The sequence below is a fragment of the Erinaceus europaeus genome, chromosome 1, assembly GCF_950295315.1.
Source record: "Erinaceus europaeus chromosome 1, mEriEur2.1, whole genome shotgun sequence".
Taxonomy (NCBI): Eukaryota; Metazoa; Chordata; class Mammalia; order Eulipotyphla; family Erinaceidae; genus Erinaceus; species Erinaceus europaeus.
The window spans coordinates 35694529-35721014 of record NC_080162.1 but is presented as its reverse complement, the minus strand read 5'-3'; the positions used below and the strand labels follow the sequence as shown (position 1 = coordinate 35721014).

Genomic DNA, 26486 nt, shown 5'->3' with positions numbered 1-26486 from the left:
TAAATACCATTTATTAAGCTTTCAAACAATAAGATTTTTTGCTATCATTAAGCCAACAATTATAATATATTTCTTGCTCAATAACATATTATACATATCACATTTAATCTACTTGTTTACTCTTGAAATGATATTAAATAATTTTATATTTCATAGTATCCAAGTAAAGCAATAACTACTCATTATTTATTAGGATACAATTTTAATTGTTATTCAAATCCTATAATGTTCAGTGATGATCAAAATACTGCATTGTTTTTTGTAATGTTTTGTGAAATCATACTAGTTTCACAATTCCTACTAATTAATTGTACTTAGATTAAAAGACATAACAAATGAATAATCAAAAATTTATCCTAAGCATTTCCATTAAAATTTGTAAAACCAAACAAAATGTTCACAAAAAATGTCACACTGAGATGATATATCATTTCTTTAAAGTGAGACCCTTAAAAACTTCCAGAAAACCTTTTAGGAAACAGATTAAATTCCTTCAAGAACAGATAATTACGTAGATATTCTCCTATGGATTCCTGTTTTCTAATCTTTAACTAATATATAGTCAAAAACACCTATTACCTTCTGGCAGCAACTTTAAAAAAATATTATTCTTAACTGACATATCACTTTAGCTACTACTATGCTGTCTTACTCTTAACCTGATGTCTTGCCTTCTCTGTATTTCAACTTTCTATAAATGTCTAAATTTATCCTCATTTAAGGTCAATTGTTCCATGAATCACCACTTTTCATTTTACTTAACATGTGTTCAGTAATTTCGCCTTCTTGTTTTGACTTCCATAACATAATGCTCTAATAGATCTTTCTTTGACTCAGGGTAGAGTCTCTTCTATTTATCCTGTATACTTTTCCCCCAACAGTTCAGTCATCTAGGCACTCATAAAATTCCATGGTTTTATTTACTATTGTCTGCATGTAGCTTCTAAATATCAGTTATCTTCAGATCAAAATCCAATTGCCTAGAGCGGGTGAGATATCATAATAGTCATGCAAAGAGACTCTCATGAGGCTCTGAAGTCCCAGGTTTAATCCCCTGCACCACCATAAGTCAGAGGTGAACAGTACTCAGAAATAAAACCCCACACCTATGTATATCTACTTTTTGATAAGGGTCCCGAACTATTATATGGAGGAAGGAGGGTCTCTTCAATAAATGATGCTGGGAAAACTGGGTTAAAACATGCAGAAGAATGAAACTGAACCATGTTATCTCACCAGAAACAAAAGTCAACTCTAAATGGATCAAGGACCTGGATGTTAGACGAGAAACTATCAAATAGTTAGAGGAAAATATTGGTGGAACACTTTCCCATCTAAATATCAAAGGCATCTTTAATGATACAAACACAATTACAAGGAAGACTAAAAGAAAAACAAATCAATGGGACTATATCAAATTGAAAAGATACTGTACAGCAAAAGAAGCCATCGCCTAAACAGAGACCGCTCACAGAATGGGAAAGATCTTTTCATGCCATACATCAGACAAGAGACTAAGAAACATATAAAGAGCTCACCAAACTTAGCAGCACAATTCATAATAGCCATAACCTGGAAACAACCCAGGTGCCCACAACTGAGAAAGCTGTAGCATATATACACAATGGAATACTCCTCGCCTATTAAGAATAATAAACCCACCTTCTCTAACCCACCTTGGTTGGAGTTAGAAGGAATTATGTTAAGTGAGAAAAGTCAGAAAGAGAAGGACAAGTATGGGATGATCCCACTCATAAACAGAAGTAGAGAAAGAATAGAAATAGAAAAGTGAAACACAAAGCAGAAATTGACCGAGTTTGGAGTATTGCACTAAATTAAAAAACTCTGGGGGGAGGGTATATGTTCAGCTTCATTACAGGAGGGGTAGGAGGAGGGACACAGACCTTTGGTGGCAGGAATGATGTTAATATACACTCCTATTAATTTAATAGTCTTATAAATCACTATTTAATCGATATGAGAGGGGGAAAATACATTGAATATCTGAACTTTTTGATGCCTGAATCCCAATTCGGAGTATATAGTCCTTCAGTACAAGCACTTAATGTATAAAATTGGTAACCTGATAGAATTTTAATGGTAGGCTTAAAATGTTAACACATTCTAATAATGACTTTCTTTGCAATATTAAATCACCTATAATCTTGGATCAAGGACACCAGAAGCAACAGGTCTTGTCAGTATATAAGATACTCCTATTTGGAAATAGTATTAAATAACATAAACCATGATGATGTCTTGTATAATACAGCAAATCCTAACAACGGGATTCTCAAAATGAACCAAATTCCCCAATAATTTGGTTATAACACTATCTACTGTCTTCTAAAACTAACACAGCAGAAACCTTCCCCATTCTCTATTAAACCCGTATTTCTCCCAATCCTGGAACCTCTGAGGCATGGCTCCTTTTTCTTCATGCTTCTCTCAGTCCATACCATTTGATACAGTGTCTGCTAATCTCAACCAAATTAATTCAACCAGTACCACCTAGACATGTTTCATGTCGGATAGTTTCCAGAGATGCCACGTGTAAACCCTTTAGCTCCCTTACTCTAGTGAGGCCTTTCTTAGCTCATAGAACTTCTTAATTCTATTTCCGGTGTTGCACTTCCTAGCAAAGCCACAAAACCTAGATATAGACCAAGGCCAATGAGATAGAGCACATGTGCACATGTATCAATCCATAAGTTAGGGGAAAATATATCTTAATGTAAAAGTCCACAATAGTTTACAGTGATTCAGCAAGTGCAACAAGCAAGTAGAGAGACCTAAAAAAGACATCATAAAGTACTTAATCAAATAGTTTCTATTTACACCTAGATACTCTCCCTCCTTGTCTACTTTCTACATCACTTCCCTCAATTATTTTTTCCACATTTTTATTTATAAAAAGGAAATATTGACAAAACCATAGGATAAGAGGGGTACAACTCCATACAGTTCCCACCATCAGAACTCTGTATCCCATCTCCTCCCCCAATAGCTTTCCTATTCTTTATCCCTCTGGACTATGGACCCAAGGTCATTGTGGAATGCAGAAGGTGGAAGGTCTGGCTTATGTAATTGCTTCCCTGATGAACATGGGCATTGACAGGTCTGTCCATATTCCCAGACTGTCTGTCTTTCCCTAGTGGGGTGGGGCTCTGGGGAAGTGGAGCTCCCAGGACACATTGGTAGGGTTGTCTGTCCAGGGAAGTCTGGTTGGCATCATGGTAGTATCTGGAACCTGGTGGCTAAAAGAGAGTTAACATAGAAAGCCAAACAAGTTGTTGACTAATTATGAACCTAAAGGCTGAAATAGTGTAGATGAAGAGTTGGTCTCTGTTTTGTAGATAGCTAGTAGGCCTATTTCACTTATATTCCAAAAGGCCTGTGAGTATACTAGTTTTTTTCCCCCTGAACCTGAAATCTGATATGCAGATGGATCCTAGTTATTCTCTGGGGAGATGATGTCATGGCTGGAAAAATGACCAGAAAGCTGGATCAGGGAAGAGAGTAGCTCCATAATATGGGAAAGGTGTGTAAATACTGTTGACTATAAACCCCACTGATTTGATCTAATCTGGGGCCCATATTCAGCTCTGGGGCCTATGTGACCTCTGCATCCCTGTAGATCTGACCTCACATTCTGTGGTCGTGAGTAAGACCATTCCATGCTGCCCCAATTTCAGGACCCATCTTCCTCAGGTAGAGACCTCAATTATATTAAGGCTAACCTTGTCAGACAAAGTATGAACTACAAAAGCTGGATAAGGGCAAATCCTGACATACTTTAATGATGGCTCCTTTGGTCACTACCAGGCACCCCATAATCTGGGGCCCTAGTTAGGGAATCCTGTGATTCCCACACAGACATGATAGGCCTAGACCTCTCACAGATCCCTCTCTCCATTGTCACTGGTCATCTCCATCAGGAACAACATAGTGGATCCTCTTGTGGGCCTCTACAGGGCCCTGCCCTCAATGTGGAACAATAATGGTAGGGATTGCCCCACTCCCCAAAGGGAGTCTGGGTCAACATACTCTGCCACTGGACAAAGAAGTCCTAAAATGAGTGCAGCCTAGAATGTTCCTATTCATGACCACAGAATGTGAGCTCAAACCTATAGGGATGCGGATGTTATATAGGCTCCTGCACTGAATATGGGCCCCACATAAGATCAAAGAGTTTTACAGTTGATGGTATTTATATACTCTTCCCATATTTGGGAGCTACTTTTTCCCTGATACAGCTTTCTAGTCTGATTTCCAACTCTAACACCATCTCCTCAGATAAAATCTTTAGCCCACATGCATGTTAGCAGTCGAGCTCAGGTAAAATTAGTAAAGTCATGGGCCTCTTGGAATATACCTAAAATAGACTTCCTAGCTTTTTCCAAAATGGAGACCAAAAATCTCATCTGCTCTATTCTTACCTTTCGGTTCCTGATTATTAAACATTTTGTTATGATTTATATCTTAATGCTTTTCAGTCACCAAATTGCAGTTGCTACCATGACACCAACCTGACTTTCCTAGATGATCTCACCAAAGAATCTTGGAACCCCACCTCTCCAGAGCCCTGTTCCACTAGGGAAAGATAGAGATAAACTGGGAGTATGGATTACACTGACAATGCTGATGTGCAGTGGAGATGCAATTACAGAAGCCAGACCTTCCACTTTCTGCACCCCATAATGAGCCTGGGCCATGCTCCCAGAGGGATAAAGAATAGGAAAGCTTCCAATGAAAGGGATGGGATATGGAACTCTGGTGGTGGGAGCTGTGTAGAACTGTACCCCTCTATCCTACAGTTTTGTCAATCATTATCAATAAAAAAGCCAATTACCTACAACTTATCTGTCATCTGATTTGAATAAACCTAAGGCATGTCCACATCAATACATTTAAAACTGACACCACCATCATTTCTATACAAATCTTATGTACTTATCCTTCTGTGAAATCACTCCATGCATTCAAATAACTAAACTTTACTAAGCCTTACTCTTTTTATTAAAAATAAATCACATGTTACTCAGTTGATACTTATTATGAAAATTTCCTGGCATTTTCACTTATCTCCGTTGTCACTTAACATAACCAGGCCACCATGCTTTCTCACTTGGATTATTATTACAAGTCTCCTATCTCTGATCTTGACCATTTTTAATCCACTCTCTTCACCAGAAGAAACTTTAACACAAACCTTAGTGTCTACATATATGACTAGAATATAACAAGTACTTAATATATGACTATTCACTGGATTTATAGTATCTTCTAATTATATTATTTTTTCTGTTGTAATAAAATATCAAAACTAACCTTTGTTTCTATTAAGTTTGGTAAGTTACTACAGTAATTATAACTACTAGAGCTAACATTAAATCTATTAAAATAATAGCAAGCTGTGGTCAAGGAGGTGCTCAGCAGGTTGAGCACAAACTTAGATGTATAAAGTCCTGGCTTCAATTCACATTATACCATAACAGGACTGTAGTTCTCTCTTTCACAAAAGAAACAAGTCTTTAAAAAAGATAATAAAGAACAAGAAAAAATAAATACACAAATTATAAATTCTTAAAGAGAAAACATTTGATATTTGAATATAATAAAAACATGTTATATAGGGAGTATGACTTACATCATTATCTCCAGAAATGTAGAATGAAAGAGTCTGGCTTCCCAGATTAAAATCTATCCAAAATTCCTCAAGTCTTTCATCTGATGGAATTTTCAGCTAGTAAAACAAAGATCTAGTCTATTACTATACTTTAAAAAACAACAATTTTAAGTTATAATCATATTACATGCATGATAGAGATTTTTTATGATAAAAAAGTGTAGTAGGGACATAGTATAGTTTGAATATAGTACTGAATAATAAATCAACCTGATAAAAAAAACAAACCTAATAATGGAATTAGGGAAGAAAATTTGAAGAAGTCTTTCTATTTCATTTATCCATGAATACAAATAGTCCTTTTCATATAATGTCCCTTAGATGAACACAAAGTCAGTTTTATTTGTTTCTTACTGTGACTAATTTTAATTTCAGTTTATGATATGTAACTTACTATTGCATTGAAATTTATTCAATTAAACTTGAAGCTTACCTCATGTTTATCAAGAAATGCTGATATGCAAGGAAATGTAAACACCCTGAAATAAAAGTTTGGCATAAAAACAAAGAATTAAGTCTTTACAGCAAAATCTTGATTAGCCACAGAAATCATGCTACAAACAAATGAAAAAAAATCAGGCATTGACTATAATTTAAGTAATGTTATAGCTACATCATATTATTTTTCAAGTAAGAGTTTTAATCTAGAGTTGTTTTTGTAGAGAAAGGCATATTACTTTGTGGGTACTATTTAGTTCTAAATGTACTAACTTCATCTATGAGCAGAAATTAATTTAGCTTACATTCTCAATGCAATAAAAAGTCTCACAGAGCTTAGATGGAAAGAGTAAATTGTCAAAAATATTGGCTTAATTTGCTGACTGTTGGTGGTCACAAACCACTTAGTATATAATTATCACATTTAATTTCCACAACAAACATATGAGATACATATTAGTACCATTCTTATTTTATAGCTAAAGAAACTGAGACATAAGATTAAATAATAAATCTAATATTAGCAGAGACAGAATGGATTCTGTAGTCACATATAATTAGTATGAGTCCTATTCCATCTTTCATTATACAAATATAATTAGTATGAGCCCTACTCCAGTATGAACTCAACTCCATCTTTCATTTCCTTTGCAAGTAAAAGTAAATTCATTTACCCAATAAAAGTAAATAACAAGTGTTGTTGACAATGTGGAGAAAAAGGAACTCTGGTACACTGTTGATGGTAATGTAAATTGGTGCAGGCCCTATACAAAACATTATTGAGAGCCCTTAAACAAGTAAACATAGAAATACCTTATGATCCACTCCTTGGCATATACCCAAAGAGCATGTAAAAATTAATTCAAAGGGACGGGACATATGCATCCCTATGTTAATGAATGCACTATTCACAACAGTCAGGGTGAAAATAACCTACATGCCTATCACTGGACTACTCAATAAAGGTATGGGGCATGTGTTCAATGAAATACTAATCTGCAATTTAAAAAGTGATATGTGTCCCTTGGGATAAAATAGATGGAAGTAGATGTGATTATGCTTACTGAAGTGACTACTAAGAAAATATGGTTACCTACAAGATGGTTTTACTACTATGTAGAATATACAGAGAGCATAGAAACTCATGAGTTTGCACACACACAAAGTAACCAGCTGAGGTAGATAGCATAATGGTTATGCAAAGACACTCATGCCTAAGGCTCCAAAGTCCCAGGTTCAATAGCCCCCACCCCCAACACAAGCTAAAGCTGAGGAGTGTTCTGGTAAAGGGGAAAAAAAAGTAACAAAACTGTCTCTAAGACATTTTGATGAGCAAGAGATGAGCATGGGTAGTGCACAGAACTTTGGTGGTGGGTGTGGTCTGAAACTATTACCTCTGTAATCCTATAATATTGCAAACCACTATGAAACAATTTTAAAGTGTCCCAAACAACTATTGATAAGTTGCTAATAGGGGCCAGGCATGGCACACCTGGTGGTTAAGCACATATGTTACAGTGCAGAAGGACTCAGGTTCAAGCCCTTGCTTCTCATCTGCAGGTGTTTGCCTTGTCTCACTCCTCTCTATCTTCCCCCTCTCAATTTATATCTCTTTCCCATCATAAATAGAAAACATTTTTAAAAGAAATTTAAAAAAGGTAAGTTGCCAAATACTGTACTGTAACTATTCTGTTATCATTATAAGTGATAAAATTTTATATCACTCAGGAGGAAAAAATCCTTACTGGGTCACATAATAGTTCAAGTCATATATTTCTAACTTTTGCACATCTTTTGCCCCAGGTTCAAGCCCCTTGCACCATCTGGAGGTAAGATACATAATCAGTAGGTGTGCAAAGGTATTACTCCTCTCTCTCTCCCTCTCTCTCTTTCTATCTTAAGGTTCAAAGGAAAAAAAGAAGAAACAGCCACTGGGAGAGGTGGAACCACACAGGCATAAAACACCAGCCAGCAAGAAAAAAAATCCTTTTAGTATATTAATTATAAAAGCTTATATGTTTGCTATATTTTCATCCCAGTCTCTGAAATTAGCTCAAATTGTATTTATATTTAAGATTTTTATTATTCCTCAAACACTAAATTATGATGTGTTGGTAACATGTGTAAGCCTGATAGAGCTTAGGGAGAACCACCCCCATCTTTGGATGGAGGTCTGAGAAGATAACCTCTTGGTAAGTCTCTCTCAACCGAGGTGAGCATAAGGGGGGAAACTCAGACTTGGTTCTTTCCTTCTTGACTCTCAGGCCCACAGTAACTCCAATACTTCCCTCCATTAACTGCAGGCCACATGGCCACAGATTCACTTATTCAAAGTCACCTTCTGATCACAGAAGAACACACCTTATCACACACTTCATCACACACCTCAGACCCCAGACAAAAGAAATTCCAAACTATATGGCCTTTTGATATCCATCTTCTTTCTGTCTTACCCTACATGCTTCTCTCAAATACCTTTGGATAATTAAGTTGCTTGTGTTATGGAGAATAACTGTCTTGTATCTCATCAATTCCTGTCATACCAGCCCCCTACCTTAGGGGCATGCTGACTGTTAAGAAACCTGTAATTTCTGTCATATTTCAACAATAATTAACTTCACTGCTTTTCTATTTAACTCATGTCCACTTTGCTAATAAACGGACTCTAGGATTCTGGGACTCTAGGACTCAGATTCTAGGCTAGCTAAGAGTCCCCTGGTGTCTTTTACTTCATGTCACCCCTGTCGTGAGCAAGAAAGAACCAGCCCGTTACCTTTCCCCTGGAGACCACCCTGCCAGAGAAGGAGAGAGACACCCCGAAAATGATGTATATGCAATTCTGAAGTGTAGTAATACAATTTTGTATAGCTATTAATTAGTATTAAATAAAAATGCCTTCTTCCTCTATAAAGCATAAAAAAATATATTGCCAGTGAATTATTCCAGTCTGAAAATTTACTAATGATTTTATAGTAAAGTATTATTTTAAATACCTAACCAATTTTATACTTTAATAGGAAAACACATTTAAATTATTTTATTATTTTTATTGTGGAGGATAATGGTTTACAGCATAGTAAATAAATTTAAATTTTTCCCTTTTGCTGCCCTTGTTTTATTGTTGTAGTAGTTATTGTTGTTGTTGGATAGGACAGAGAGAAATGGAGAGAGGAGGTGAAGACAGAGAGGGGGAGAAAAAGGCACGTGCAGACCTGCTTCACCACTTGTGAAGCAACTCCCTGCAGGTGGGGAGTCAGGGGCTCGAACCAGGATCCTTATCTCAGTCCTTGTGCTTTGCACCATGTGCACTATCACCTGACCCCCACAAATTTAAATTTTTAAAGGTCCAACATTATGTGCTTCCTTAATTTCTACTTCTTTATCATTAAAGGTTTGTGTATTACATGAAATTTACCTTCTCTTTTGTCCAAGCATGCCATTTATAAGGTTGAGAAATAGTCTGCAATCCTAATTAAAGAAAAAGATTTTTTAAAATCATAGCATTTTTTAAAAATGATTAATTTATTACTTTTAGACTACTTACTGTTTCAAATTCAGAGTCTTTAATGCTTTTAAATTCATCAGCAATAAAGTCCATTGAAAACCAATTACATGCCAATTCTTGTCTTTGTTTTTCTGTGGTCATTCTACATAAAGCTTCCACAATACCCACTTGCAAGTCATAATCTTAAAAAAAAGTAATGCGTTATTTGAAATTGTTGTAACTGAAAGCCTCTAATAATTATATCTTATATGGTGGCATAACAAAGTAAAAGAAATGAAACTATAGTTCAATTTACTTTCTCTTTTGTAATTTTCTCATGGTTTATACATAGTTCATTAAAAGAATGAATACAGTCTAAATAACAAATTTACCAATTAGGAGTGAAAAGAACATTTAAAAGAAAATCATAAATATTAAAAGATAGTCAACTCATTATTAGATTTGGAAATAACGAAACAGTTCATACAATAATCTATAGATATTTTTCCTTTTGTATTATATGATTTTTTAGTAAACCCAAAGTTCTTTATTAAAACATTTTTAGTATTCTTTTATTAACATATGTCAATCAAAAAATTACTGAGGCAACACTGGAAATTTAAAAAGAGAAATTTATTCTATGTATAAATCAACACATTAATTAATATTTTCTCACATGAAAGTAGGGAAAAAACTGACAGTAAACTAATTTTAATGATTTATCTTTTAATAATGAAATTTAATAACTAATCCTTTAATAAAAATAGTATCTAAAAAAAACTTTATCAAACCCAAGAATATTAACACTTTCCGATCTTATGAAATACTGAGACTTTCCTAGTAAAAATTATTCATAACTATCAGAAATTTTTTATCCATAACATTTATATATCTGAAACTCGAATCATGCTAAATTACTATTTCAGACCTACAGACACCTATTAAATTGCTTCAGTATAAATAGTTTAATTCCCCTACATAATAGCTAAAGCAAGAGCTAAATCACAATGTTTATATTCTTTGATAGGACCATAAATAAATGAGTTTGAATACTTTTAAATATGAACATTTAGAAAAGACATAATTACCTCCAGCATCTAAAATTCTTTCGCCCATATTACTCCTGTCAATAAGAACAGCAGATTATACATTAGGCTAATACTTCTTAAACAGAATTTCCCTATGTTTGGGGAAATAGCTTCATTAAAGTCTATAATTGGCTAGTAAAACAGGCTTTTTGCAAAAATACATTTATAATTACATTAGAAATCTAAAATAGTCCATCAGTTTTAATTACAAATGTAAACAATCTTTGCCTTATAAAAAACTTTATAAATGCTTCACTTGAACCACTTAATCCAACTCAGTACATAGTGTATTGCTTTACTATGTATGCCACTAGGGTTTGAACCCAGGCCCCACTGCACTAAAGGAAGTTTTGATGCTATGACCATTTTCACTCTCTCTCTACTTGTCTCTAAAATAATACAATACAAATTATTACATGAGATTTAACATTTCTTGGTTAGAGAACATTTTTCTGTTATCTTGAGGCATTTTATCCAATATAGTATTCATTTTTTTCAGAGCCTAAAAAAAAAAAAAGAAAGAAATTCATTGATTTGATAATGTTAAGCCAAGAAACTTAGAAATATTTTTTCCTTACTCTATCTTCATGCAGAAAATGTAGATGGGTGAAGAATGCATATAAAATAAGAAATCCATTAAAGATCAAAAGCAGATTATGCCTAGACTTCTCAAAGCGCTTATATTCTGTAATTTTACTTTACGGACAAGTGATTTTTATTGTCACACATATGCATACACCTACATATGTTAATGCATAACATCTTACTATTTAAATATTTAAGAACTTGTAATATCTGGATGGTATAATTTCATATGAGCTCTATCAACACATGAATCTATATGGTTGTGAATGTTCAGTATCTAGGTAATAAGTCATTATGTCAGATGAGGTGAGATAACAAAAATATACTATATAACTATACCACAACAAAAATTATTAAAGACAACTATGACACCATCTCCCCAGATAATAATTTGGGTCCACTTGCATATTAAATGTCAGGCTTGGGCAAAAACTAGTAAAGTTATGGACCCCTTGGAATATACCTAAAATAAACCTACTAGGTTTTTCCAAGACGAAGACCCCAAACCTTCATCTGCAATACTCTTGTCTTTAGGTTCATGATTAGTCAACAAGGTGTTCTGCTTTTTATCCTAACTCTTTTTCAGCCACCAAGTCCCAGATGTACCATGATGCCAACCTGACTTCCCTGGGTAGACGACCCCATCAATGTGTCCTGGAGACCTGCCTCCCCAGATCCCTGCTGCACTAGGAAAAGAGAGAGACTGGCTGGGAGTATGAATCGAGCTATCAACACCCATGTTCAGCAAGGAAGCAATTACAGAAGTCAGGCCTTCCATCTTCTGCACCTCATAAAGACCCTGGGTCCATACTCACAGAGGGATAAAGAACAGGAAAGCTACCAAGGGAGGGATAGGAGTTCTGGGGATGGGAATTGTGTGGAATTGTACCCCTCTCATCCTATGGTCTTGTCAATATTTACATTTTATTAAAAAATGTTAGAAACTCCTCACCAATTTTAGTGAATTTTGCATTGTAGATTTTGAAGAAAAATCTAATAAATCACTTTACCTCTTGTTGAATACAAATATTCACTCTTGAATCAATTACCAGGGTACATAGTTGAGGTATGAATTTTTCCAGCACTTGTCTTTTACCTGAATAAAAGTGTTAAATTATTAATAAATGAGTCTTTTAAATTGTAATATATTCTTTTGAGTGACTAGAAAGGATATACTAGGTAAGAAAGTCAACTGGCCTGGGTAGCAGGAACAAAAAATTCATACTGGTTCTGCCACTAAAACTAGCTATGCAGCACTGAAAATAATTTAATTTAAAATTTGTCATTAGAGGGAGTCGGGCTGTAGCGCAGTGGGTTAAGCGCAGGTGGCGCAAAGCACAAGGATCGGCATAAGGATCCTGGTTCGAACCCCGGCTCCCCGCCTGCAGGGGAGTCGCTTCACAAGCGGTGAAGCAGGTCTGCAGGTGTCTATCTTTCCTCCTCTGTCTTCCCCTCCTCTCTCCATTTCTCTCTGTCCTATCCAACAATGACAACAACAATAATAACTACAACAATAAAACAACAAGGGCAACAAAAGGGAATAAATAAATAAAATAAATATTTAAAAAGATGTCATTAGAAATTATAACATATGAATAAGTGCATATCTATTTTCTCCTTTCATGCACATAAGACAGTACTATTTTTTGTTAAATATAATTCAAAACTTGAAAGGTGTATTTTGTTAATTGTGAAAACTGGCCCACTTAACTTACCCACACCTTAAAAAAATTTCCTAAAGGCTAGCAACATGCTCAATCTCATTTAAATCTAAATAATCACTACTTTTAAAATTTGAAACCAAGATTGAAATATTTTCTGATTGAAAATTGCCTTCAACTACTAAAATAAATACTAAATGGCATTGATAATTTGCTTAGATTGTGAACTGGCAACATTTTTAAAAGTCTTTTTTAAATATTTATTTATTCCCTTTTGTTGCCCTTGTTTTTTATTATTGCAGTTACTATTATTGTTATTGATGTCATTGTTGTTGGATAGGACAGAGAAATAGAGAGTGGAAGGGAAGGCAGATAGGGGGAGAGAAAGACAGACCTGCAGACCTGCTTCACCACTTGTGAAGCAACCTCCTTGCAGGTGGGGAGCCGGGGGCTCAAACCAGGATCCTTAAGCTGGTCCCTGCACTTTGTGCCATGTGCGCTTAACCCGCTGTGCTACCGTCCGACTCCCCTGGTAATATTTTTTAATAAATTCAATCCAAAATTAGAAATGTAGCTGCTAATAAAAAGAAAATACGACCTTATATGAGAAACCCATTACTTCAGGAAAGTCATTCAGTTGAAAGTAAGGTTACCTGAAGTACAAGTCAAATCAGATTACTCTACATATTTCCTATCTTACTGAAAATGTAAGAAGTGGCATGCCATTCTCACACAAATGTATAGAGGATATGTTTTTCTAAGCTCCAACTACAGGCCATGTTTCGTCATGCAAGTACAAAGGAAATCCCCATATTCCAAGCCCATTTAAATGTGGAGCTGAAGAGCTTCAACTTAGGCTACAATTGACAGTTATTATTTTTCATTTCATTTTTTCCCTTTTGTTCCCTTGTTTTTTATTGTTGTTATAGTTATTGTCATTGATGTTGTCATTGTTGGATAGGTCAGAGAGAAACGGAGAGAGGAGGGGAAGACAGAGAATGGGAGAGAAAGATAGACACCTGCAAACCTGCTTCACTGCCTGTGAAGGGACTCCCCTGCAGGTGGGGAGCCGGGGGCTAGAACTGGATCCTTAAGCCAGTCCTTGCACTTTGCACCACCTGTGCTTAACCCACTGTGCTATCACATGACCCCCTTTAGTCTATTTTTTAATTTAGTGGTTTATAGTATAGTCTTTAGCACATAGGCACAGCCTCACATCTCCCCTTGATTGGTATCTAAGACATATACCATGACCACAATGTCCCTTCACCCTATCCCTTTTTCTCCTTCTCCATAGTCTTTTCCTTTGGTGCAATGTCACACCCTGTTCAAATGTCACCTTATTTCCTCCCTTACTGCTCTTTATTCTTACATTCCACCTATAAGTGATATCACTCTGGCTTGTGTCATTCAACATGAAGCCTTTTCTGACCATGATATTGCAATGAAGATGGCTTCATCATTTCTAATAGCTGCACAGTAGTAGTCCACTGTATATATGTACCACAAACTTTCTTAGCCATGCATCTGTCATTGGGCATCTGGGTTGCTTCCAAAAGTTTGAGCTTTTACAAACTGTGCTACTATGAACACTGGTGTGTCCAGGCATTTTCAGACAGGTGTTTTTGTTTTCCCTGGATAAATCCCTAGGAGAACGATTGCTAAGTCATAAGGTAGGTCCATTTATAGTGTACTGATAAATCTCCAGACTGTATACCATAGAGGTTAGATCAATTTACATTACCACCAGCAATGTAGGACAGTCCCTTTGATCTATAGTCTCTCCAACACTCAGTGTTTCTATCTTTTCTAATGTGTAATATTCTCACAGGTGTACAGTGTATCTTACTGTTGTTTCATTTCCCTGATCATCAATGACTTTGACCATTTTTTCATGTTGTTTGGCCCTTTGGTTCTCTTTCTTTGGAGGTAATTCTGCCCATATCTCACCCCCTAGTTTACAATGGGGTTGTCTGTCTTTATATTATTGAATTTTGTGAGTTCTTTGTATATTTTGGTTATCAGTCCTCTGTCCAATGTATAACACATTTTCTCCCACTCCATGGAGGGTCTCTTTGTTATTGTGGTAATTCTCTTTACCATGTAGAAGCTTTTCAGTTTGATGTAGTTAGTCCCTTTGACCTATTTTTGCTTTTGCTTTCTTTCCTTGCAATTGGATTTGAATCAGTGAAGATGTTGCAGAAACTTGTTTTTAAAATAATATTTATAAACTGAGAGGGGGAGGGGAGATAAGGTGGACAGAAAAACACCTGCAACACTGCTTCACCACTTGTGAAGCTTTCCTCCTACAGGTGAGGACTAGGGGCTTGAACCTGGGTCTTGGCATACTGTAGTGTATGTGCTTAGCCAGATGTACCACTGCCTGGTCACCAAAACTTATACCACCCCCTTAATAAAGAATACTACTCTCCTCCTTAGCAGACCTGAGTTAAAAAAATACTTATAATTTTGAATTTTATTGAGAAAACATTCCTGGAAACTTGTTTTCACCAGAGCTATACTGCTTCAATTTTAACTCCCTCCAGATCTCTAGACACAAAGTGATAGAGGAGAATAGGAAAGACACCATAACACTGAAACTTCTAATGCAGTGGGAGGCCAGATTTATAACAAAAAATAGGTTGAAACAAAACAGGTTTCCTATCCAGGAAAACTACCTTGCTTAGACCTGGAAATTTGTTTTCTTCCTCAGTATTTAATTACATATATAAAATCATTTATTTTGTATTTGACGAAAAAGGCCTAAAATATTTTCTATTTAACACAACTCAAAAATCTGTTGATTTCCTAAACTGAATTCCTAGTACTAGGACATTACTATGAGAATTAAAAATTTATCTTAATCATTAATAACAAATTATTGTTCCATAAGAAATAAATTTTTTAATCTAGAGGCTATTATGCTAAATGAAATAAGAAAATGAAGGGCAGCTAACAGATGGTTTCATTCATATGGAGAAGATATGACAAAAAGCAAATGAACATGCAAAAAGAAAGTAGTCAAATTATCTCTAGGACTGTGTGAGTTTAGTGGTTATGGAATGATGGTTACAGAACTTTGGAGGGTATGGTAACTTATGCATACTATGTGTAGTTATGAAATAATCCCACTGAAATCTTATAGTTTTGTAAAACATTGTTAAATCATTAATAAAAAGACAAATAAAACTTTATTATACCTTCATCACTGATGTCATGTATGATCTGAAAAGAAAAAGAATATTTATAATCTATGATCTTTTATTATGAATTATTAGTTATGTTACTAAAATAGCAGACTACATATTAATTTACCACATAATTATCAAACTTATTAACTAACCACTTAGTTATAGTAACGAGAATAAATACTTTATCTGAATAGACTAATCCAACCAAATCACTAACAAGTCTGTTAATGACTTTTTAGGCTCTGAGAAAATAGAATGCATGCTTTATAAAGTCAGTTAATGTTATCTTTACCATCAAAAGATCAAATAAGTCTTCCACCATGTTTAAAACAGTTTCATCTTTTGAATTTCCTCGACTTAGAATAATTTCCTTGGACTTTTCAAACCAGGAAACCATGTAAAAAAAAGACATGTATGTAATAGTTAATTTTAGTTCAATCCTAAGATTGTATTTATTTATACATACTTTTCATTTTGGTGCCAGGCATCAAACCCAGGGTGTCATATATACAGAACATGCACTCTACCATTAAGCTATATTCCTAGTTCCTATCTTGGTATAAACCATAGGTCTAGGGATAAAAAAACATAATTCCAGTACTATACCAAAATAAGTTACTGATTTTAAAAGCATCTTCAGGGGACTGGGTTGTGGTATACTCGGTTAAGAGAATATTATCTTTTCTTTTTTTCCTGAGCCTGAAATATGATGTGTAGGTGGATCCAAGAAAAGAAAAAAAAATCTAGTATAGCCACAGGCCCTTTGGAATATAACTAAAATATGCCTACTAGCTACCTACAAAACAGAGAACCCCCCAACTCTTCATTTGCTGTACTCCAGCTTTTATTTTTATGATTAATGAACAACTTGTTTGACTTTATATGTTAACTCTCTTTTCAGCCACCAGGTTCCAGATGATACCATGAAAACAACCAGACTTCCCTGGACAGACAACCCCACCAATGTGTCCTGGAGCTCTAATTCCCCAGAACCCCACCCCACTAGGGAAAGACAGAGACAGGCTGGGAGTATGGATCGATCTGTCAATACCTGTGTTCATCAAGGAAACAATTACAGAAGCCAGACCTTCCACCTTCTGTATCCCACAATGACCTTGGGTCCATACTCCCAGAGGGTTAAAGAATAGGAAAGATATTGGGGAGGGGATGGGATACAGAGTTTTGGTAGTGGGAATTATGTGGAGTTGTACCCTTCTTATCCTATAGGTTTGTCACTGTTTCCTTTTTATAAATAAATTGAAGTAAAATAAAAAAGAACATTATTATAATGCTCAAGGATCTGGGTTTGAGCCACCATTCTCCACCTGTAGGGAGGATGCTTGCTTCATGAGCGGTGAAGGAGGTCTGCAGGTGTCTATCTTTCTTTTTCCCTATCTTCCCTTCCCTATCAATTTTAAATAAAAAATAAAGTAGAAAGAAAAAATGGAACAAAATGTCTTCCAGGAGCCCTGGATTTGTAGTGCTAGCATCAAGCCCCAGTGATAATACTGGTGCAATTTAAACAAACAAACAAAAAAAGCATCTTCATGGGAGTCGGGCAGTAGTGCAGGTGGCGCAAAGTGTAAGGACAGCTTAAAGATCCCAGTTCTAGCCCCCGGATCCCCACCTGTAGGGGAGTCTTTTCACAGGTGGTAAAGGAGGTCTGCAGGTGTCTATCTTTCTCTCCCCCTCTCTGTCTTCCCCTCCTCTCTCTGTTTCTGTCCTATCCAACAACAATGACATCAATAACACAACAAGGTCAACAAAAGGGAATAAATATTAAAATAATAAAGTGTTTTTAAAAAAGCATCTTCATTTGTAGCTATTAAATTTTCCCATTGTTTAGTCGGGAATGAATGAAGTTAATCCTAATTGCACTTAGAAGACCTTTAGTTTCTGGACAAAGTTTCAGGTCCTGGAACATGATGACAGAGGACCACCTAGTGGGGATTGTATTGTTATGTGGAAATGCTATACATGTACAAACTATTGTATTTTACTGTCAACTGAAAACCATTAACCCCCAATAAAGAAATTTTAAAAAAGAAAATCTAAGTGCACGTGGTGCAAAGTGCAAGGACCTGCATAAGGATCCCGGTTTGACCCCCCCCAGCTCCCCACCTGCAGGGGAGTTGCTTCACAAGCAGTGAAGCAGGTCTGCAGGTGTCTATCTTTCTCTCCCCCTCTTGGTCTTCCCCTTCTCTCTCCATTTTTCTCTGTTCCATGCAACGACAATGACATCAATAACAACAATAGTAACTACAACAATAAAACAATAAGGGCAACAAAAGGGGATAAATAAATTAAAATTAAAAAAAGGAAAACCTTTAGTTTCTCCTTCAAGTTACTAGCTCAAGTACATGTTAAATAATAACTCAATACATTTACATTGTTAGTAAGCATATTTAACATCAATTATGTTTAAATGCTCTACATCCCAGGCAATGCTTTAGTTGGCTGGTATGTATTAATAAAAGTTTTGTTATCTTCCCTACTGTTCTGGTTTTTTTTCAGATACAGTGAAAAACAACACACCACAGAAACTCTACCAATGCTGTGAAACTGGATCCAAAACTAAGTCAAAGGATATTCACTATCAAAGTGAGTTATTTTGCAGAGTCTCAAAATGAATTTACTGACAAAAATTAATTATCTTGGATGGGAGACCATCAAAAATATAGAAAAAGTCATAGTGTGTCTAAGATGAGCTACAGAGAGAACAAATAAGTATCTTAGGAATTCTGTTGTCCCTAAATTCCCATAAAGGAGGCTGTGTATGCAATTTCCTTCTGATATATCTTTGCAGTATCTACCACAGAATATAAAAATGTATTTTGGCAACTGACTGAGGAGGCAACTCAGTGATAAAGTGCAGGACTAGCATGTGTGAGGTATTAAGCTCAATCCTTGGCAATATATATTCCAGAATTATACTTCAATTCTCTCACTAAAATAATCTTTAAATATTTTGAAAACTTTAAAAATATACATATTTTTTAGACAGTGAGAGTGAGCTCACCTTGTTTATTGGAAACTTTACCAGGTGAGAACCAGGGTTCAACACCCAGCCCGCTCCATCCCATCACCATACAGAAAAGCACCATGCCAAGAAGATTTTAAATGAGTGGTGGTGGGGGGCAGTTCTGTGTTATCTATCTTTCATTCTCTATCTAGTAAAAAGAAAAACAAACAAAAAAACATATAGTCCACCAGTAGTGGTGAAATAGCAAAGGCACTATGCCCCATAAAAAAATGTATAGGGTTTATATTACTTTATAATGTGAAAAAAAATCTTTTGATAAATTATTCACTTTATCAGAAAGCACACTTTTTATTACATCTCCATAATACAAACGTTATATATTTTATACTTATCTTTTGGACTAGACCTTGTTTTATCATAGTGAGAAATCCAGCTTGTCCTAAAATAGTAATATTTTTGCCATATCTTCCAATAGAAACCAAAATTGCTGAAACAGTGTGAGCATCCTTCTTAATAAGCTCCTGAAAGAAAAATTGTATATTTAATATCTGTAGACACAAATAGTCCTTTATTAAAAAGGTATGGAGTAGATATTGTGCTAGTTTTACTAATTCTCTTCAATCCACAAAATTAGCCATTGACATAACTTCCATATTGCAAGGATAAAAAAGTAGTTTGAAAAATGTAACTTCCCTAACCTTCCCATGCAACAAAGGGCTAATAGCAAGATATAAGTGTAGCTCTGTATAAACTAATTCCACATTACGATAGAATAAGTCAGTTATCGGAGCTGGGCAGTAGCGCAGTGGCGCAAAGTGCAAGGACCGGCGTAAGGATCCCGGTTCAAGCCCCCGGCTCCCCACCTGCAGTGGAGTCACTTCACTGGCGGTGAAGCAGGTCTGCAAGTGTCTATCTTTCTCTCCCCTTCTCTGTCTTCTACTCCTCTCTCCATTTCTCTCTGTCCTATCCAACAATGTCGACATCAATATCAACAACGATAATAACTACAACAATAAAACAAGGGCAACAAAAGCGAATAAATATTTAAAAAAGAATAAGTCAGTTATCTTCTGTTCTAGAAAGTTCCATATTTGTACTCAGTCTTTTATATAAATAACAAATCTCAGATACTAGAGACTATCAACAGCCACCTTTTCTCATACACAAAAAGTACTTGTATATGATAAAGCAACTACAAAATTTTGAATGGTTTTTATTTGGCTCATTTTTACAAACTGCAAATACTATCTATATTAGAAACAATATGCTGTTAGGTATTAAAAAAAAGACTAAGCAGTAATAGATAGCATAATGGTCATGCAAAGAGATTCTCATGCCTGAGGCTCCAAAGTCCTAGGTTCAATCCCCCTGTACCAACATAAACCATAAAGCAGATCAGTGCTCTGGCAAAAACAAAAATAGATCAAATTATTTAAACTTCAAAGAGGTAAACTATTTTTATCTTAATTTTGGATAACAATTAGTACTACAACATTACATGAGCACAGATTGTTATATATCATTAGTTCAATAGATTATTTGGGATTCCCCTCAAAATAAAAAAAAAAGCAAATAGTGCAATTCAGTACTTACTAAATAATTCTAAGTGTCAAAGCCTTGCTTTTACTCATGTCCTCAAAAGATGTACTTTTCCTAAAATGTAGGACTCTAATAGTTTTAAATATCATTCAGCAAATGATGAATATTTACCCTGCATATAAGATCATCCAATTTGTATAAAAACTGTTTGCTGCATTTAATGTTCACATCTTCACAAATGTCAATGTGCAAAAGAGTTTTCAAAGGCTTGAAATCATTTTTTCTTAAAGCATCATCAATGCATTTTTCTAAGTGCTAGAGAATATAAAGGTACATATATTAAATAGAAACAAAAGTTAACCACTCTGTACAATCACATAACTTAAGAACTGTCTTCATATAAACATTTTCAAGAGTTGTAAAATAACAATTAATTTATTAAAACTTGCCTACTATCAAATTGCAGTAATTGGGTAAGACATTCTTTTTTTATTTTATTGTCTTTATTTATTGGACAGAGACAGCCAGAAACCTAGAGGATGGGGAGATAGAGAGGGAGAGAGAAAGAGAGACACCTGCATCCCTGCTTCACCACTTGCAAAGCTTTCCCTCTGCAGGTGGAGACCAGGGGCTCAAACTTGGGTCCTTGAGTGCTGTAACATGTGTGCTCAACCAGGTGCACCACCACTGGGTCCCAAGACATTCTTTTATAGTGAAATTCTACATAGAATAAAACTACTGAATTCTCAATTCTTGTATTTTACTGGTAAGTCACTTTGTTGAATTCAATAGAAACCTGTAAATAAAAAATAAAATCAGGGACCAGGCGGTGGCACACCTGGTTGAGTGCACGTGCTGCAATACACAAGGACCCAGGTTCAAGTCCCCAGTCCCCACCTGCAAGGGGAAAGCTTTGTGAGTGGTGAAGCAGGGCTGCAGTTCTCTCTTGCCTTCTCTTTTTGCCCCTTTCCCTCTCGATTTCTGGCTATCTCTATCCAATGAATAAATATTAAAAATATAAAATCAGAGATTGGGAAGTGGTACATCTGATAGAGTATACATGTTGTGGTTGAAAATGTAGGTTTGAATGTAAATTGGTACAGCCTCTGTGGAGAGCAGTCTGGAAAACTCTGAGAAGGCTAGACATGGACCTTCCATATGACCCAGTAATTCCTCTCCTGGGGTTATACCCCAAGGACTCCATAACACCCAACCAAAAAGAGGTGTGTACTCCTATGTTCATAGCAGCACAATTCATAATAGCTAAAACCTGGAAGCAACCCAGGTGCCCAACAACAGATGAGTGGCTGAGAAAGCTGTGGTATATATACACAATGGAATACTATGCAGCTATCAAAAACAATGAACCCACCTTCTCTGACCCATCTTGGACAGAGCTAGAAGGAATTATGTTAAGTGAACTAAGTCAGAAAGATAAAGATGAGTATGGGATGATCCCACTCATCAACAGAAGTTGAGTAAGAAGATCTGAAAGGGAAACTAAAAGCAGGACCTGACCAAATTGTAAGTAGGGCACCAAAGTAAAAACCCTGTGGTGAGGGGTAGACATGCAGCTTCCTGGGCCAGTGGGGGGTGGGAGTGGGCGGGAGGGATGGGTCACAGTCCTATGGTGGTGGGAATGGTGTTTATGTATACTCCTAGCAAAATGTAGACATATAAATCAGTAAATTAATATGAGAGGGGGAAAATCAATTGTATGTCTCAAAGTTTCTCAAAACACAAACTGAATCCTTGTAATATATAGACTGTGTATTTGATATGCGGACTCTCTCAAAAGCCTAGACCAAGTAGATTAGAAGCATCCAATAGCACAGCTATATACAAGATACTGGATACTGTACAGCAAACCATAACAAAAGGACTTTTCAAAGTTAACCCAATTACCAAATAATGTGATGATAACATTAACTATCGATTGTCTTTTTGAACCCTAAGACAGCAGGAACCTCACATCTCCACTATAAAGCCTCTACTTCCCCCAGTCCTGGAAACCTTGGATAGGGCCCACTTTCCCATATGCATCTCCCAATCCAAACCAAATAATATTGCATCTGCCAATCACAACCTAACCAACGCAACGATTGCCACCTCAACATGCTTCACCTCAGACTGTGTCCAGAGACTTCACATGTGGAATGACAACCCTTCAGCTTCATTACTCGGGTGAGACCTTTCCTTTTATAGTACACTCTAATTTCATCTCAGGTAGTTCACTTTCTAACAAAGTCCCATAACCTAGATATACACCAGTTTCTATGAGAGAGAGCTTATGTGCACACGTATCCATAAACTACTGCAAAATATATACCTGAAAGCAGTAGTACACTAGAGTTTGCAGTGAGTACCTCCCTAACACTTCCTCTCCACTATTCCAAGCTTGGGATCCATGACTGCTCAACAAATTGTTTGGCTTCATATGTTAACTCTCTTTTCAATCACCAGGTTCCAGATGCCACCAGGATGCTGGCCAGGCTTCCCTGGATTGAAGACCCCACCAATGTGTCCTGGAGCTCAGCTTCCCCAGAGACACACCTTACTAGGGAAAGAGAGAGGCAGACTGGGAGTATGGACCGACCAGTCAACGCCCATGTTCAGCGGGGAAGCAATTACAGAAGCCAGACCTTCTACCTTCTGCAACCTTCAACGACCCTGGGTCCATGCTCCCAGAGGGATAGAGAATGGGAAAGCTATCATGGGAGGGGGTGGGTTATGGAGATTGGGTGGTGGGAATTGTGTGGAGTTGTACCCCTCCTACCTTATGTTTCTGTTCATTAATCCTTTCTTAAATAAAAAATAAAAAAAAAAAAGAAAATGTAGGTTTAAGACCATGGTCCCAACTGCAGAGAGGAAGCTTCACAAGCAGTGAAGCAACACTGCAAGTTTCTCTCTTGACCTCCCTATTTCTTACCTTTCCTCTCAGCCTCTCAGTGTCTGTCTTTACCCCAAAATAAAAGGAAGTAAAGATAATTTTAAAAAGTAAAATCAACTTTGTCATAACTGACAATATCAATTAAAGCCTAGCTTATCACTTTTTTTTTTGTTTGTTTACTCCAGTATTATCACTAGGGCTGGGTGCCTACACTACAAATCCACTGCTTCTGTCTGCCATATTTTTTCCATTGTTGTTGTTATTGTTGTTAGATAAGACAGAGAGAAATTGAGAGAGGAGGGAGAGATAGAGAGGGAGAGAGAAAGACACCTGTAGACCTGTTTCACCACTTGTGAAACAACCCCTCTTGCAAGGTGGGGAGCTGGGGCCTTGAACCGGGATCCTTGTGCTGGTTCCTTCACAATATGTACGCTTAACACGGTGCACTACTTACCGCCTGGCCCTCACTTATCACATTTTTGATACAACGTTTTATAATTTGTATGAGTGAAATAACAGTTGTTTACAAAATTGAAATATCAGAGATGATTTCACAGCAATTCATGGTGTAAGTCATTACACCTAACACCAAAGTCCTGTGTCCTTTTTTATAATTAATAATGACTTAAAATTAAATGTTTCCAGGAGTCAGGTAGTAGCACAGTGGGTTAAGCGCATGTGGCTCAAAGCACAAGGATCAGAGTAAGGATCCTGGTTTGAGCCCTGGCTCCCCACCTGCAGGGGAGTTGCTTCACCGGTGGTGAAGCAGGTCTGCCGGTATCTGTCTTTCTCTCCCCATCTCTCCATTTTTCTCTGACCTATCCAATTATAACATCAATAACAACAACAATAATAAGTACAGAAATGAAAAAAAGGAAATATTTAAAAATATGTTAACAATATTTTTTTAAATTATGTTTCCAAGGTTGTAGTTTCATGCTTATAATTCAACTTCTTAAAGAGGTTTATTTATTTCATTAGCAACCAGAGCAGGTGGGACAGGCAGTGTTATACCTGGTTAATCACACAATATACTACTGCCAAGGACCTGCACAAGGACTGAGCTTGGAGCCCCTGCTCCACACCTGAAGCTGGGACTCTTCATGAGCAGTGAAGTAGATCTGCAGGTATCTTTCTCTCCCTCTTTATCTACCCCTACTCTCTCAATTTCTTTCTCTTAACTGAATAAAATAGAAGAAATAAAGGGAAAAAAAGGCACCAGAAGAATAGATTTGTAGTACTGGCACCAAGCCCCAGAGATAACACTAGAAGGTAAGGGAGCAGGGCAGGTAGAATAGCTTGCTTGGATAGTGCACTACTTTACATTTGGAATGGTGAAGCCCTAGGCAAGGGAGGAAGGGGAGGAAGGAAAGAGAAAGGTAGCTAACTAATAAAAATTAAGCATTACTACTATACACAGAAAGACATACATAAAAATCCTCAGTGTTGTGGATAGGTTCTTGAAAGCTATATTTTTAAGAGAAATAACCTGTAATAAAAGCAGGTTCTCATTCACATTGTCTAGTTCATCAATAGCAGAGATGTTCTTTTTTCATCCACGCTACAATAAAATGACAGTGAAGAAAACAATTTTGTGAATTTTCAGTGTGTGCATACATGTATATGTATGAAAACATAAATTCATAATGTTATGTATTTACAGCCTTATGAAATCTTATCCCACAACATAAGTAATTTTCTTTCATTTACAATTATTATCTTTTTATTTATTATTGGACAGAGGTAGCCAGAAATTGAGAGGAAGGCAGAGACAGAGATGGAAAGAGAGACAGAAATATACCTGTATCACTGCTTCATCACTCTTGAAATTTTCCCCCTGCAGGTGGGGACTAAGAACTTGAATCTAGGACCTTGTGCAATGTAACATTTGTGCTCAACCAGGTGTGCCACTATCCATCCAGCCCCCCCAAAGTAATTTTCATACTGTAATCAGATCACCAGAACATAATGATGACTTGCCAACATAATAGATGTATTAAAAGATATTATTTTAATCAAAATCTTATAATTTTAATCTTATTTTATAATAATATATATTTACATTCTATTTAACTAATTTAGATATAAGTATAAAAATCTGGAAATATTTTTAAAACTTAACATAAAAATACCCAAGAATAAATTAAACATTATTCAGTTCCATTGCTGTCTTTTAAAGGTATGGTTCACATCTTCTTTACTTTGTTAATAATACCTCTGAAATTTTTTTTTGAAAAAAATAAAAGGATTTAACACTTGTATTATCTTAGAAGTAGCTTTGTCGGGAGTCAGTAGCACAGCAGGTTAAGCACACATGACGCAAAGTGCAAGGACTGTCATAAGGATCCCAGTTCGAGTCCCCGGCTCACCACCTGAAAAGGAGTCACTCCACAGGTGTTGAAGCAGGTCTGCAGGTGTCTGTCTTTTTCTCCCCCCTCTCTGTCTTCCCCTCCTCTCTCCTTTTCTCTCTGTCCTATCCAACAATGATGACATCAACAACAATAACTACAACAACAAGGGCAACAAAAGGGAAAATAAATAATAGTAATAATAATAATAAAGAAGCTTTGTCTTTCCTTATAAGGCACCTAATATCTTTAGGGCTACATACCTGGAGATCTGGTCTTACTGGCATTTTGACTTAGTTTTAAACCCGTAGAACAAAACAAACACCTATAAAAGAAAACATACTTTCTGTTATCTTACAATCTGATCAATATGTTTACAGCTTTAAAATCTTGGTATAGAAGTAAGTACTGCTGGTTATCCCAAAGGCAACATATATGACAATCTAAGTTTTTCGCTGGATGCTTTTTGTACTTGTAATTACTATTATTTATTTGAATCTGGCCAATGAATTTTCTGGAAGGAATTCTGAAGAGTATTCAAATTCTTCCACTTTATACATTACATAAAATGTCAAAAGTCCTGGCCAAAG

General features: G+C 36.1%; 1 protein-coding gene across 2 annotated transcripts in view; it reads right to left on the bottom strand.

Annotated features, from left to right (window-relative positions):
* Nucleotides 1–26486, bottom strand: part of SYCP2 (synaptonemal complex protein 2) — an 84426-nt gene that overhangs the window by 48178 nt on the left and 9762 nt on the right. For both annotated transcript variants that reach the window (XM_060180752.1, XM_060180809.1), the window contains exons 2-13: nucleotides 26160–26221; nucleotides 20830–20973; nucleotides 19512–19640; nucleotides 16429–16533; nucleotides 16146–16170; nucleotides 12295–12380; nucleotides 11116–11201; nucleotides 10700–10734; nucleotides 9672–9814; nucleotides 9543–9595; nucleotides 6123–6168; nucleotides 5651–5746 (exon numbers count right to left, since the gene is read on the bottom strand). In XM_060180752.1, the coding sequence (XP_060036735.1) occupies nucleotides 5651–5746; nucleotides 6123–6168; nucleotides 9543–9595; nucleotides 9672–9814; nucleotides 10700–10734; nucleotides 11116–11201; nucleotides 12295–12380; nucleotides 16146–16170; nucleotides 16429–16533; nucleotides 19512–19640; nucleotides 20830–20973; nucleotides 26160–26183 (972 nt within the window). In that variant the 5' untranslated portion in view covers nucleotides 26184–26221. The remainder of the gene's footprint in view (nucleotides 1–5650; nucleotides 5747–6122; nucleotides 6169–9542; nucleotides 9596–9671; nucleotides 9815–10699; nucleotides 10735–11115; nucleotides 11202–12294; nucleotides 12381–16145; nucleotides 16171–16428; nucleotides 16534–19511; nucleotides 19641–20829; nucleotides 20974–26159; nucleotides 26222–26486) is intronic.